We start from the raw sequence: 13,693 nt of genomic DNA, 5'->3' as shown, positions 1-13,693 counted from the left end.
CCTGTTCCAATTTCGACCTCCTAAGGTCCGCGCAGAATGAGAAAAAATGGTATAAAACAAAAAGCAATATTCTTAAATTTGGTACCATTTTAAAGTCCTTTTAATGTTCTTTTAACTCCCATAACTTTCTACATTTAAAGTTTTATCAGTTTTGACTAATAGCGGATTGAAAAAGACCTTAAGATGTCCGAATTGGGCCACGTTCCCCTAATATTCAGATCATTTCTAGATTCTACAAAATATCATAAAAAGTACAAAAATTCTGCAGGATCAATTCGTAAAATAAAAGAGTTTCTGCGGATATTTCATTGAGAGCGATTCCATAAGCCAAACATTCGAACATAACGTAAAATCCAATAATGGATGGGATGAGGGAGAAGTCACGATTTAATTTAAAAAAAAAACCATATTATTTTGCATATCACTTACATTAATTCAAACGGAATTCAGAAGAATCTTTGATATACAATGAATGGATTTTGTATCCAAATTGAGCCGCTTCAATTCCACGAGCATCCCCAGGTAGTTGAGTTGCCCTCTGAGATCAACAAAGTTCAACACATTTATGGGCAAGTCGTAGAAGACAACAAGAATTGCCAACTTTGTGAGTGTTACAGTTGACAAATTCCCATCTTGGAGAAAATTAATGCTGGACGAGAAGAGGAATTGCTTCATGAGGTTGAAGCAATCATTACCCCATGCTTCAATGCACGTCATGAGTTTCAGTTCAAGTGACTGCAGTATCTCCCGCGAGAGAAGACTCTCTTGGTGCGACACGAATTTTGCTTTCCTTAGGGTGGCTTCTATTATCTTAAATTGCCACACATCCTGACTTGAGGGTCTCAAGTTAATCCTTCGAATAATTATGACGAGTGACACGAAAATTGGCAGGGCCTCCATGCGATCTTGAATGAGACAATTGTAGAATTGTGTCATCAAGAGTTCTGTTAAATCCTGTTCCTGATCACACATTGGGACATCTTCGTGACCAAGGAGGAATTTGTCCACGAAAATCTCCACAAATGTATCACTCGAGAAGGATAACAGATTTTTTGGCTGTAGAGAATGAAGAAATAAATAAAGGTGTGAAGAAATAAAAGCACTTAAGAGCATTTTTTCATATAAATCACCTTAATCCGCCAAGTACTAAACTGCTCAGAGGTGAGTGACTTTGCCAGCAGACTCTTCAGTCGATTAGGATCCTCAAGTAGTGAGAAACACCCAGCTCTCTTCTTTATGTCAACACACCCACATTTCTGAAGAATCTTCCTAAAGTGTTAATGGAAAATAAAATAATAAAAAAAGAATAAGAGCTCCATTTAATCATGGCCAGGCAAAAGCACTTCAATTGATTTGTTTCTACTCACTCCAATTGATGCCAATTTGTATCTCGATCAAAGCGTATGGGCCAGTAATATCGATCATTGACAATCACCGCTTGAAGTGTATTCAATTCAGGGAGAATGCACGGTGCTATGGGCAATTGAATTATTTCCGTTGACCCCAATTTAATGCATCTGCCCAAAGATAGCAACAGAATTCGTCAATGAATAAAATTTAATTTGTATATTTTTCTTTTATTTTGTACTTTGATATTGCATTTTTTTAATTGTTAAAATTGTGGAAGATAAAGTTCATTGAATTTGGGAGACAAAAAAAAATACTTACGCCAAATTGCAGAGACTCAACTTTCCGGTGTCGACGTCGCGTGGCAAGAAAAGTCGTGCTTCAATGGCCAACACGTAGAGATGACGAAATGCCTGCAAGTGGTAGCGATTATCGTTGCTATGTGTGGGGAATTTGGGGAAAAGGGCACACACTAGTGCTGCAATAGCACTCTGGGATGTCGAAAGTGTGTAACGCCCTGCACCGAGAAAGAGGAATCCCAGTGCCATGTGGAGAGCCATGTGTGAACCATAGGTCACATGTGCATTCGTCACACCAATTCGTGTCCGCAGAAGCCTTATTATGCGTAGAATATTGAGATTTCCAGATCCAGCAAAGATCAGCGAGAGCGATAGAACGATCATTATGAGGCACGACTCCACAGTGGCCTTTCCAGCGTACTCCCCCACATACTGTCCACCCATGGCAAGGAAGAGCTTCACGAGATCCTTGAGAGTTTTGTATGCAATTGGGTTTTCCGTTCCAGCATACCGAAGTCCCATGCAGAAGGCTGCTCCTGTGATAATGTTACAGTACGCCTGACAGTGGGCTTCGTGATCAATATCAACACCATATTCCAAGTCAGGACCGCGTTTTAGGTCGAACTTCAACGAAGGCGGAAATTGCTGATCCAGCCACTCTTGTGTTGGCTCAACCGTATGCCACATTATCAATCCACGTGAAATCATTCGCAACATTAGCAAATCCGGTCGTACAAAGTCCAGCAAGTACTTTGTGTCTGGTGGCATCATCCAATTGGCCACAGCTTGATTGCCTGTCTGAAGGAACATCAGACCCAGTGCTAGGGTAGCCCCCGGTGCAGTAACATCAATATTCACCGTGTCTCCTTCGCGAATTTGGAATGATGGCAATTTGTACTTTTCACGCTGAGCCCCTGTAAGTGCTCTCCTATTCCCGCCAATCATGTAGTAGTGCAGTGTGTCGGGAAGTTTGAGATCTCGCAGCCCAATGGGGGTTTCACCCTGACCCAGAGTTACGAGACCCAAAGCCAAACCGGCCGTAAGTGCGTACGATTCCCGCTCGACGCAATTCTCCATCTCTGGTCCAGGTGGCCGTCCAATTTCCTGAAGAAGAATTTCCGCCATATGTCGCTTTGATGTACCCTCAAATACAAGCCCAACACCCATTAGTGTGGCCACTTGGATGTTCTGCTGTATATCTAGCTCTAATGCCGTGGGTGGCAGGAGTGCCTCAATGTGCACACTCAGGAGCTTTGTAATTGTCATATTCATTGTTTTCCTGTTAGCTACTGAAATCCCCAGAAGTAGACCAATACTTGTCATTTCATCGCATTTTAGGAGGTAATCGTAGATACTCATAAAGGAGAGACTTTTGAGGTGACCATTGAGCCCTAGAGCCATTAGCAGACCGGCGTGCTCAATTGAAACATCCGATGATCCCTTTGGCTTATTGTACACAATCCACGTGGAATCGATATCTTTAGCTTGTGGTGAGATTCTCATACCAGCAGCAACGCCATTGTGAAAGAGTGGCCAACAATTCATATTTGGCGGTACCTCGATCTGCTGCAATTCAATTGTTGCCCCCTTGAGGACTTCCTTACCCGTCAAACAGAGCTTCGGAATTGGCAGGGATTCCGTTGATGTGGGGCTTGTAGTACGCAACGTAAACATACCACGTCCAACAGGTAGAGCCATTGTACGCGTACAAATTGCAAAGAGTTGCTTCTCTTTCTCTTCGATGAAATCATGATCGGTCACATTGGGTCCTTGGATGATATCAATTGTAACTGGATTTGCGCTATTCAGCAAACGACGTACCTAAAGGGGAAAAGTTAGATTAAACTATCTTTGAAGTGAAATCTGTTGGTGATTCTTTGACATACCTCATGGATACGAAGATCATCAGGAAAGCGCAGACAGAAGAGTTTCGAATCAATCTCCTCCATACCGTCTTCCTCAACACCATTGCTGCTCTTACCATTGAGGGATGGATTAGGGGCTACACGTGGTGTTAGTGAGTGCTCATTGCCGTACTTTTTTGTATTTGCAATTCTCCTATTCTCCTTCCCGTAGGATGCATGTGATACGAGATCGGATCGAAGGATAAGTCTGTATGTATCAATATCAGACCCAACAGGTGGATTAGATTTATATTTTTCAATAAATTGCACTATTACGAAATTAATAGCTGGTGGTAGCTGGGCAATTTGTTCCCGTGTTATCCTCATCTTACTACTGAGTGAGACAATTTCTTCATCTGCCACGACTTTTCCCGTTGCTAGAATATATTCCTTCACACACTTCTTTCCTGCATTCTCCCCAAGATGGAAGTATGTGATTGCTTTGACAATTTTTCTCGACATCCCATTCACCCGTGCAATATACGGATATGATTCCAACTTATCCATCTCTTGATCTTTGTCCATTTTAACTGTATCATACACATTACGATAAATACGGGGTATGGTTGTCGATATGATCAAGTTGAGGTTCTGTAGACTGGTCAAGTCTGTCTCTGTGAGGTAGCTCGTTGAGATTTTTTGTGCCAAATATGGGAAATCCAAATAGTAGTGAAGACAGTACTGATCTAAATTCAAATCCATGGCCAATTGATAGAGAAATTCCGCCAAGGGCTGAAGGTATTGCTGAGTTGCTGTACTCAACTTTAAATCTTCATAGAGCATGTGCAATGTGAAGAGTATCACGGGAATTTGGGAGAAAAGAAGAGCAGTGGTGTCATTCTTCATTGGGGCAACATCGACACTTTCACCCAAATTATTAACTCCATGGGACACAAATGCATTTTCTCTGCGGACATGAAGAAGATACTCCCAATCAGAATCGGAACCAGTTGAATTATCATTCTTTCGGCGCTTCTTCGGTTCTTCCGATGACATATTTGATTGGGAACTGGATGATGCATCTGGGCTACTGGATGAACGCCCAAGCATCTCCAGCAGAAGGTGCTTGAACATTGTCCATTCCTTATTTGGAGTAATATTTGTTGTTCCAGGGGCATTTTTGATGCCATACCATTTAACCATGACTTTCAGAGCTAAATCACTGTGCAGAACCTGCCGTAGTGCCAGGAGACAGCGAGCTACGAGAGTATTTTCGCATAATTGGGGCAATGTTATGCGAAACAACTTCCCTCCGGCGTACACCAAATTCAAACGATTTCCCGTTGAGTCGCGAACACCGATGCAAATGTTAGCTGATGATGTTTTGGCTGTATTTGCAGGTGCAAGGGGATGCACGGGTGAAAACATATTGAGATCATCTTCAATTTGAGACTCTGGCGGAGCAGTGGGCAGTAAGCTGCTCCGTCGTGGAAAATTCATCGAGCCCAACCGATCGATGAGAGCAAAACTCGAGAGAACGCCACCAACGTGAACTTTTCCCACGTGTACTACTCCAGAGTACAGCATAATAGTGCCACAGGGTGCAAGGATGGTTATCATGTTCATCCTGTTGAGCACTTCGGCATCCTTAGCCTCTATGGCTGTGGTTTTCCCAAAGAAATGAAACTCAGATTCCTTTGTCTTAACAATCGGAACCAAAATTAATTTTGCATTCCGCGGCAGGAGGTAGCACAGATACAGTTGCCCAACGAGATCAGTATGAAGGAATCCTTTGGAGGCGCATTCAATAAATTCAGTCCTGGCATTAATTGGCTCATTCCAGAGATGGACGAGTGTGTACTCAGGGATGATTGGCTTTGAAGGTTGAGCCTGCCCTAGTTTTCTCACACTAATTGTCGAAGAAGAAGATTGCCCAATGGAGTTTTGAAGTCGAGTCAGTGGCGACTGGGATGAGCGCATAGCTTGCGATGTATGACTCAATGATGTCCAACTTACGGGTGATCCTGACGGTCTATTGCTGAGAGACCAAAAAGTCGTGTCCATGTTGGGATGAAGGTGACTTTGGTGCATTTTTGTTGTATAGAGAGCTGCTGATTTGTACAGAGATCCCTGTTGCCCCGTTTGGTAGTGTGACCCTGGGAATAGGGGGCTATTCATTGTACTATTTAACGTCTGTCCGGCAACTGCGTCAACTTCATCCGTCGTGGTCTTCCTCAAGCTACACACAAAATGCTTACCGAGCTTATGATCAAACATCAAAATAATATTATTCAATGGATCTGTGCTGACCAATTTGTAATCCATCTCAGTGAGATAGCTAATGCAACCCGTGAAGCTCTTTATGAGAACGGGACTCATCTCATCCAAGGGATGGGTGAGGGAAAATACACGAGGCATCGGTAAGAGAGTATCTGCTTCAATCAACATGTCAGATGCTTCCTTCTCCAGGAGAATCCCTATATCGGTGAGCCATACATTTGATACTTGAAATTCCAGGGCACAAACGAAATCTTCCCCATCATTCCGATAGACACGAAGGCTCGTCGAATCTATGAGACATATCCCACGATGCTTATCTTTCTTGTTGGCAATTCCACTGTCACCTTCATTGGCACCATCATCGGATACCATGAAAGAAGGGGTGCAGAAGAAGGCAAACTTGATGGGAGTGTCACAGGTGAAGCAAACTCTTGGAGCTACTTGATCATCATCACCCTGTAGGCCTTGACTCCAAATTGCGGTGTTTCCCTTCACGTACAACTCATCCTCGGAATTGGCACGAAACGTATGCAGAAAATTTAAATTCGAAATACCCTCATACTCCTCAAATTCCGCTTCTCTCCCACTATGAGACTCCTCAAATACCTCTTCAAGGTGCCAAAATTCAGATGACGATTCATCCGAGGATATACTAAAGTTTTGCAAGCGATGCAGCAGCAAATTTTCTCCCGGTGGTACATTGCTGCTTTGGTGTACCATAGAGGGACCAGGATGTGTCTCCACCGCCTGACGTCCCCGCGGAATATATTCCTGATGCGATGAAACAATAAAGATTTCACATAACCAAACTTTTTTTCCAAGTAAACATTTTCTTACCAGAGGCTCAGAAGCGGTGATCATAATCTCACATAATTCATCCAGATTTGCAAAATTTAACAAATCCACCACATTTACTCCACTTTCTTTAAACAAACTTGCAGTTTTTATCGGAGAAAAAGAACGAACCGGCACTTTGTGCAAGAACAAAACACAACAAACCGCGAGCCGGCCTATTCAACCCTACAAAAAATTTTACATTTCGAAGTTCGAATCCCAGTAAAAAAAATTCTCCTTGCCACGGAATAATTTTACCATTTTCCAAAGAATTTTCAAATTCATTACTTTTCTTTTTAAATTTTATTCTGCATTAATTTGTTTTAAAGATTGGACATATATTTTGCATTGTGAAAGTCCTTAATCTATTTTATATACAGTACATACTTAATCTACGCTATATATGAAATCAATCTAGCCAACAGATTAAGCATTAAAGTATCTAATATACGTGAATTCTCCTTTACAATAATAATTCCTACTCGCCAATTTCAATGGGATTATCTAGTTCATTGAATTGTGCCTCAGACTGTTCAGCTGGATCGGGTTCCATTCCGAACTTCCTCAAGTATCTCTTATTCACAATGGTGCCTTCTGGGGGTAGGAGATGAACGTGATCCGGATGAGTGCGTTTAACGTGCTTCTTCATGGTAAAATTGCAGGTGTAGCGCTTATCACATACGGGGCAGACGTAGTTGCGCTCGCCGGTGTGTGTCTCCAAGTGCCTAAAGTAAGTTTTCCGTGTTTTAAGCATCTTTCCGCAGATTTTGCACTCAACGGCCGCCTTATGGTTATTCTGATGATCCGTGAAAGCTGCTTTTGTTTGGAAATTCTTGCCACATTTCTCACATTGGTAGCCCCGGTGTTCTTCCGAGTGATTCTCCTGGATGTGGGTTTTCATGTATTTAATTTGATAGAAACTCTTCCCGCAGTGTGGGCATGAGCAGAATGGCTTCTTCAGGTGAACTCTGTAGATATGTGTCCGACGAGATTGCCAATGCCGGAACTTTTTGTCGCATTGATCACAATCGTATCTTGCTGTGTTATTGTGCTTGTCCATATGCAGAAGGAATCCCTGGCGATTGGTACAGACTTTACCGCATCTCTCACATGTATACTCTTCCTTTTTTCTGTGTCGCTTCTTCTTCACTTCCATCGAAATGTTGAGCCCTTTATTCTTCTCGGCTTCCTTTTTCTTCGTCGTGTAAATCGCCCTCATATCCTTGATTATCTTGGGCTCACATGACATGCATTTGTGAACACGGAAAAGCTCGAATTCCTCAAAAATTACACGGCATACTTTGCAGCGGAACTTCTTACGACGAGCTTTGGGTTTGGAATCTCCTTCTAATTTCATTTTGTCCGCATTATCTGATGAATTGCGTGCAATCCCCTCAGAACAGCTTCCAAGTGCATCCACATCAATTGGCTGATTTTCCGTCTTAATCGATGGCCGGGATCCCGGTTCAATGAAAAATTGCAATTGAGGAGTAGTTTCTTCCGGAGGTTTCTCTGGTTCAATCAATTTGCTTATCTTCTCGTCCGTGAACAGGCATTTCTTGCGAAATTTGTACGCCTCCAGCATTTCAATTTCACACGAAGAACAAATCCGTGGTGAGAACTTCCCAAAGGGAATAATCTTCTTGCCAACAGTCTCGTAGTAAATTGTAAAATAGGGTATTTCATTGTAACAAGCCCGCGTCATATTTTTGAAGTTTCTCTCAGCTGTTACCAAACAAATTCTACACAATTGAGTGTATTGCATTGTGTCCTCCAGTACGGCCTTTTTGAGAGCCAATTCAGCATCAGTTAGAGACATTTTGCTTGGATTTAAGCACTATTTTTGTTGTTCACTTAATAATAAAAACAATTATCCGCCATTAAAGAAATGTTGATTTTTCGAACTTCGAGTTTTTACCATAGGCCCCACTAAAAAATCACATTACACAAGATTTTTTAAAGGGGCAATCCACCCAGTTGTTTTTGTTTGGATGTGGTTCAATTTTCTTATTTAGAAAACTTGAAAAAAAAAATGTCTCTTGTCAAAGCTGAATCAACTGAATTACCGGCAAATAATCCAGAGGATTTGGAGGATACGGTGCAATTTTCCAATTTGTGTCGAATCTGTTTATTACCTGCAGAAAATAGTTTCATAAATATGACGGAGGCTTTTTTCAATAAGATCTCTTATTTAACAATTTACCACGAAACTATTGGCAAAAATATTAGTTCTTTCGAGAAATTCTCACCTCAAATTTGTTCTTTGTGTGAAATGGAGATGCTTGAGGCGTATAAATTCCGCAAAAAATGTCTTGAAGCAGACAAGAAAATCAGTAAATTGTTTGAGCCAGAACCAATGGAAGAAAGCACGGAAGTTACAACTGAGATACAGTATCTGATTGAGGAGACAGAGCCCCAAACACAGAGTCCTGAAAATAATTTGAATGAAGTAAATCCTCTGGACAATGACTCCAATCCACCGAGTCCACCTGAGAGAGATGCCCAAAGCCCTGAGAATGGTGAAAATATAAAAACAGAAGAAGTTTTCAAGGAACGTCGCAAAAAATTCCGCTGCAAAGTATGTCGTGTGATTTTTGAAAACCTAGAACACTTCAAATATCACAAATGTATGTGCTGCGACGTTAAAATAATCAAGGAAATCAAGGCGATTTATCGTAATGCAAAACAAAAGAATAAGGAGAAGATAGAGAAAGTGGAGAAAAAAACAGAGAAAGTAAAGGAAGTAGAGGAAAAGGTTCCGGAGATTGAAGAGATTAAGGAAGACCAGGAAGATGATATTCCCGAGGATATTCCTATGCCTCCGAAGAGAAAAAGATATCAGGAGAAAAAGGAAGAGTATATTTGCGAAAAATGCAAAAAAGTCTTTAAAAGTCGACGAGGATTTCTCTTGCACATGGACCTTCACAATAATACAGCAAGATACGATTGTGATCAGTGTGGGAAGAAATTCCAACATTGGCAATCTCGCCGTACGCATATCTACAGAGTTCACCTGAAGAAGCCCTTCTGCTCATGTCCGCACTGTGGAAAGGGATTCTACCAAATTAAACCCATGAAAAATCACATTGCGGAACATCATACAGATGAACACAATGGATATCAATGCGATGTATGTGGGAAAAATTTCAAAACTAAAGGCTCTTTTATGGATCATCAGAATGTCCACAAAAGTACGATTGCATGTGAGGTTTGCGGGAAAATACTCAAAAATCAAAAGACCTATGCTAAGCATATGGATATTCATTCAAATACACTGAACTACGTCTGCCCAGTTTGCGATATGCGTTTCGTCCGGAATATCGCTATGAAGAGGCACGTGAAGCGGGCTCATCCTGATAAAGTACATCTCATACCAGAAAAAGGAACCGTCGTCAACCAGGAATATCTGAATAGATATAGAATTCCACCCATAGAGCATTCACAACATAAGGATGGAGATAATCCAATTGAGATGATTGTTGTCGATAACACCAGATGAATATGAAAAAAAAATATTCTTGATTAAAAATTATGTACAAGCTATAAACAATTTCTTTCTCATTGAATAAAAATCCCATGAGAAGAATTTTTTAATGGGTGACAATGAAGTTCGAAATCATTGTTGATGTCGTTGTCAAAAAGTTGTTTTGCAGAAAATTTGTCTAGTTATAGTAATAATTATCTAAAATCTGATCTTTAACCGACTTCCAAGGATACCAAACTGAAGGATACAATGCCGTATAATCAATTATGTTGGATTTGTTTAACAATAACTGATGAAGACCTAAAGAATATGACACAGGCTTTCTGCAGCGATGTCCCTTATTTAACAATTTACTACGAAACTGTTGGCAAGAAGATTGTTCCTTTTGAAGAGTACTCACCACGAATTTGTCCATCATGTGAAATGGAGATGCTGGAAGCATATAAATTCCGCAAGAGATGTCAGGATATTGAGAAAAAAATATGTAAATTGTTCGAACATGGAAGCACTTCAGCAGAAATAGCTAAGATGCAATATATGATGATCCAGAGTCATAAAAAGGGTTCTTCTACAGCACCCCAAATAGACCACGGCTCCAGTGGTATAGAAAAGGATGCCCAAAGCTGCTCGGAGAATATTAGAAAAATTAAAAGGGAAGCAGGTGTCGAAATCAAGGAACGTCGTAAAAAGTTTCGCTGCAAAGTATGTCGTGTGATTTTTGAGGAATTACAAAACTTCCAATATCACAAGTGTATGTCCTATGAAGTCCAAATTCTTAAAGAAATCAAGGCGGTTTACATAAATCGTAAGAAAAGGCCCTTGGAAAATGTACAAGATAATATTCCGAAGAAAGAGAAAGACATAAAAGAGGAATATACTTGTGAAAAATGCAAAAAAGTCTTTATAAGTCGACGAGGATTTCTCTTACATATGGACCTCCACAATAATACAGCGAGATACGATTGTGATGAATGTGGAAAGAAATTCCAGCATTGGAGATCTCGTCGTACGCATATGTATAAGATCCACTTGCAGAAGCCCCTTTGCACCTGCCCACACTGTGGAAAAGGATTCTATCAAGTTAAATACATGAAAACTCACATTCAGGAGCATCATCCCGAGCATTCATCTTCATCGGGAAGTCAATTGATAAAGGATAAACAAACAAAGGAAAACAAGGCGTATCAATGCGATAAATGTGGAAAGAATTTCAAGTCAAAGGGCTCCTTCTATGATCATCAGAACGTCCATAAAGGTGCAGTTACATGCGAGATTTGCGGAAAGAAGCTTAAAACTCAAAAAACTTATGCTAAGCATATGGATATTCATTCTAAAACACTCAACTACGTCTGCCCAGTTTGCGATATGCGTTTCGTCCGGAATATCGCTATGAAGAGGCACGTGAAGAAGGTTCATCCTGATCAAATTCATCTTATTCCCGAAAAAGGAACCATCGTCAATCAGGAGTTTTTGAAAAAGAATCATATACAACCCACAGGATCATTTTCCGAGCAATCTGAAGCACAATTCAGTAAAACAGAATTGCATAATGCCATTGAAATGATCGATCTCGACGATATGGATGATTAATTTCATTTCATTGGCAAAAAAATGTAAAATTTTATGAATTGAAGATATAGTAAAAATTGAAAAAAAAGTACGACGAATTTTTTATTGGGTCAGGTTTGAGGAAGTTTGGGAAGTTCGAAATTTTCGAAAACAATGTTTTGTTGATTTCGCACCTCTCGCACATTTCGTAGTGAAAAAAACTTGCTGAAAATGTCTCTAAAATCCGATACTAAATCGATTTCTAAGGATACTAAACAGGAGGAGACAATGCAGTATAGCCAATTGTGTTGGATTTGTTTAGCAAAAGTTGAGAGAAACTTTAAAAATATGACGGAAACTTGCTACAACGACATCCCCTACTTAACAATTTATTGCGAGACTGTTGGCAAGAAGATTATTCCTTCGGAAAAGTACTCACCACGAATTTGTTCATCATGCGAGATAGAGATGCTCGAAGCCTACCAATTTCGCTTAAAGTGTTTGATTGCTGGTGCAAAAATTAGTAAATTGATTGAACCAGAAAAATCTACGACTGATGGGGCGACTCAGCAGAATCCCCCAATGGATAAGGGGAACATTACTACCCCTATCGCTACAGAAGCCGTTGCAGGAAGTTTATCAGATGGTGTGGAGAAGATTAAAACAGAGAAAGATATCAAGTCTAAAGAACGCCGAAAAAAGTTCCGCTGTAAAGTGTGTCGGGTGATTCATGAGAAGTTTGAGCAATTTTGCCGTCACAAATGCATGTCGTATGAACCCCAAATCATCAAGGAAATCAAGTTAATGACCCCAATTTACTATAAAGTACCTGCAGTACCACAGATAAATCGAAGACCTAAGAATCCTGCGGTTGTGGATGCAAAGACAAAGCAGGAAAAACAAAAGGCAGCATTCACATGCGAGAGATGTGGGAAAACTTTGACCAATCGTCAAGGATTCCTCATGCACATGGACAAGCACAACAACACAGCACGATACAAGTGTGATCAGTGCGATCAAAAGTTCATTCACTGGCTATCGCGGCGTACCCACATCTACAGAGTTCACCTGAAGAAGCCATACTGTACATGCCAACACTGCGGCAAGAGTTTCTATCAAATCAAGGATATGCGAACCCACATTCTTGAATTCCATACAGCTGAACACAAAGGGTATCAATGTGAGATATGCGGCAAGAATTTCCGAACTAGGTCATCCTTTAATGATCACAAGAATGTCCACAAAAGTGGGGTTGAATGCAAAGTATGCGGGAAGATGCTCAAAACGAAAAAGACATACTTTAAGCACTTGGAAGGACACACCGGAGCACGTCATTATGCGTGTTCTGTGTGCGACAGGACGTACACCTGCAATAACCTTTTGAAGAGACATATGAAGCACAAGCATCCAGATAAAATTCACCTCCTTCCTCCATCAGGAACCATCGTCAATAAGGCATACTTGAAGAAGAAAGGACTGCAACATCCCATACCTCATCCGCAGCAGTCTACGTCACAAAGTAGTTTATCATTAAAACTAACTAAATAAACCATTTCAGATAGATGAATAAAAAATTATAATAATAGTTAAATAGAGATCTCCTATTTGTTCATACTACATTCATGATCGGAAAATCTTCGCTTTTATTAAATAAAAAAAAAGATTTTAAAAAAGTAAAGTCATTTCAAGAGATCATTTACTTGAGATCGGCCCAGTAGAGCAGTGGCAAAGCAGACGGTCCCAGTGTCCTTTTGTCCCAGTGTCCCTGAGAGGGTCGGTGGGTTCGAGACTCGGTGGTGTTCGATAGGCTGTAATGCAGATATGAAAAAAATCACATCCGGTCAGGAATATCCCCACTCGTTCCCACCAGTGCAATATTACAAGGAGAGGCAACTCTTGAACTGATATTGACTGCTCTGCAGTCTGCACCGTTGCTTGCGATAAAAACTTATGAATGAGGAATATTCCTAACACAAAGTCACAATGCAACAAAATTCCTCTTTGAGGTTGACGTCAGGTCGGCAGCCGGTCATTAAAAATCAAGCCAAAAATTTGTG

The 13,693-nt window shown here is 40.7% G+C and overlaps 6 protein-coding genes across 6 annotated transcripts in view; 3 read left to right on the top strand and 3 right to left on the bottom strand.

Annotated features, from left to right (window-relative positions):
* LOC129789442 (uncharacterized) overlaps positions 1-13,693 on the bottom strand; it is an 885,568-nt gene that overhangs the window by 275,824 nt on the left and 596,051 nt on the right. The gene's annotated exons all lie outside the window — the stretch shown is intronic.
* Positions 387-6,780, bottom strand: LOC129789284 (anaphase-promoting complex subunit 1). Its single transcript, XM_055825962.1, has 6 exons — positions 6,608-6,780; positions 3,533-6,541; positions 1,669-3,467; positions 1,368-1,517; positions 1,131-1,269; positions 387-1,056 (listed from the first exon to the last, which is right to left on the bottom strand). The coding sequence occupies exons 1-6, from the start codon at positions 6,629-6,631 to the stop codon at positions 436-438; spliced, it is 5,742 nt and encodes a 1,913-aa protein (XP_055681937.1). The 5' UTR covers positions 6,632-6,780; the 3' UTR covers positions 387-435.
* Positions 7,083-8,423, bottom strand: LOC129789248 (zinc finger protein 709-like). The gene has a single exon (XM_055825899.1). It carries the CDS (start codon positions 8,421-8,423, stop codon positions 7,083-7,085), a length of 1,341 nt encoding a protein of 446 aa, XP_055681874.1.
* LOC129789376 (zinc finger protein 197-like) lies at positions 8,637-10,151 on the top strand. The gene has a single exon (XM_055826167.1). It carries the CDS (start codon positions 8,637-8,639, stop codon positions 10,101-10,103), a length of 1,467 nt encoding a protein of 488 aa, XP_055682142.1. The 3' UTR covers positions 10,104-10,151.
* On the top strand, positions 11,019-11,678 carry LOC129789247 (zinc finger protein 567-like). Its single transcript, XM_055825898.1, has one exon. The coding sequence runs from the start codon at positions 11,019-11,021 to the stop codon at positions 11,676-11,678; it is 660 nt and encodes a 219-aa protein (XP_055681873.1).
* On the top strand, positions 11,787-13,309 carry LOC129789396 (zinc finger protein 57-like). Its single transcript, XM_055826194.1, has one exon. It carries the CDS (start codon positions 11,868-11,870, stop codon positions 13,182-13,184), a length of 1,317 nt encoding a protein of 438 aa, XP_055682169.1. The 5' UTR covers positions 11,787-11,867; the 3' UTR covers positions 13,185-13,309.

The sequence above is a fragment of the Lutzomyia longipalpis genome, chromosome 2 (genome assembly GCF_024334085.1).
Source record: "Lutzomyia longipalpis isolate SR_M1_2022 chromosome 2, ASM2433408v1".
NCBI classification, from domain to species: domain Eukaryota; kingdom Metazoa; phylum Arthropoda; class Insecta; order Diptera; family Psychodidae; genus Lutzomyia; species Lutzomyia longipalpis.
This window is presented reverse-complemented; position numbering and strand designations above follow the sequence as displayed.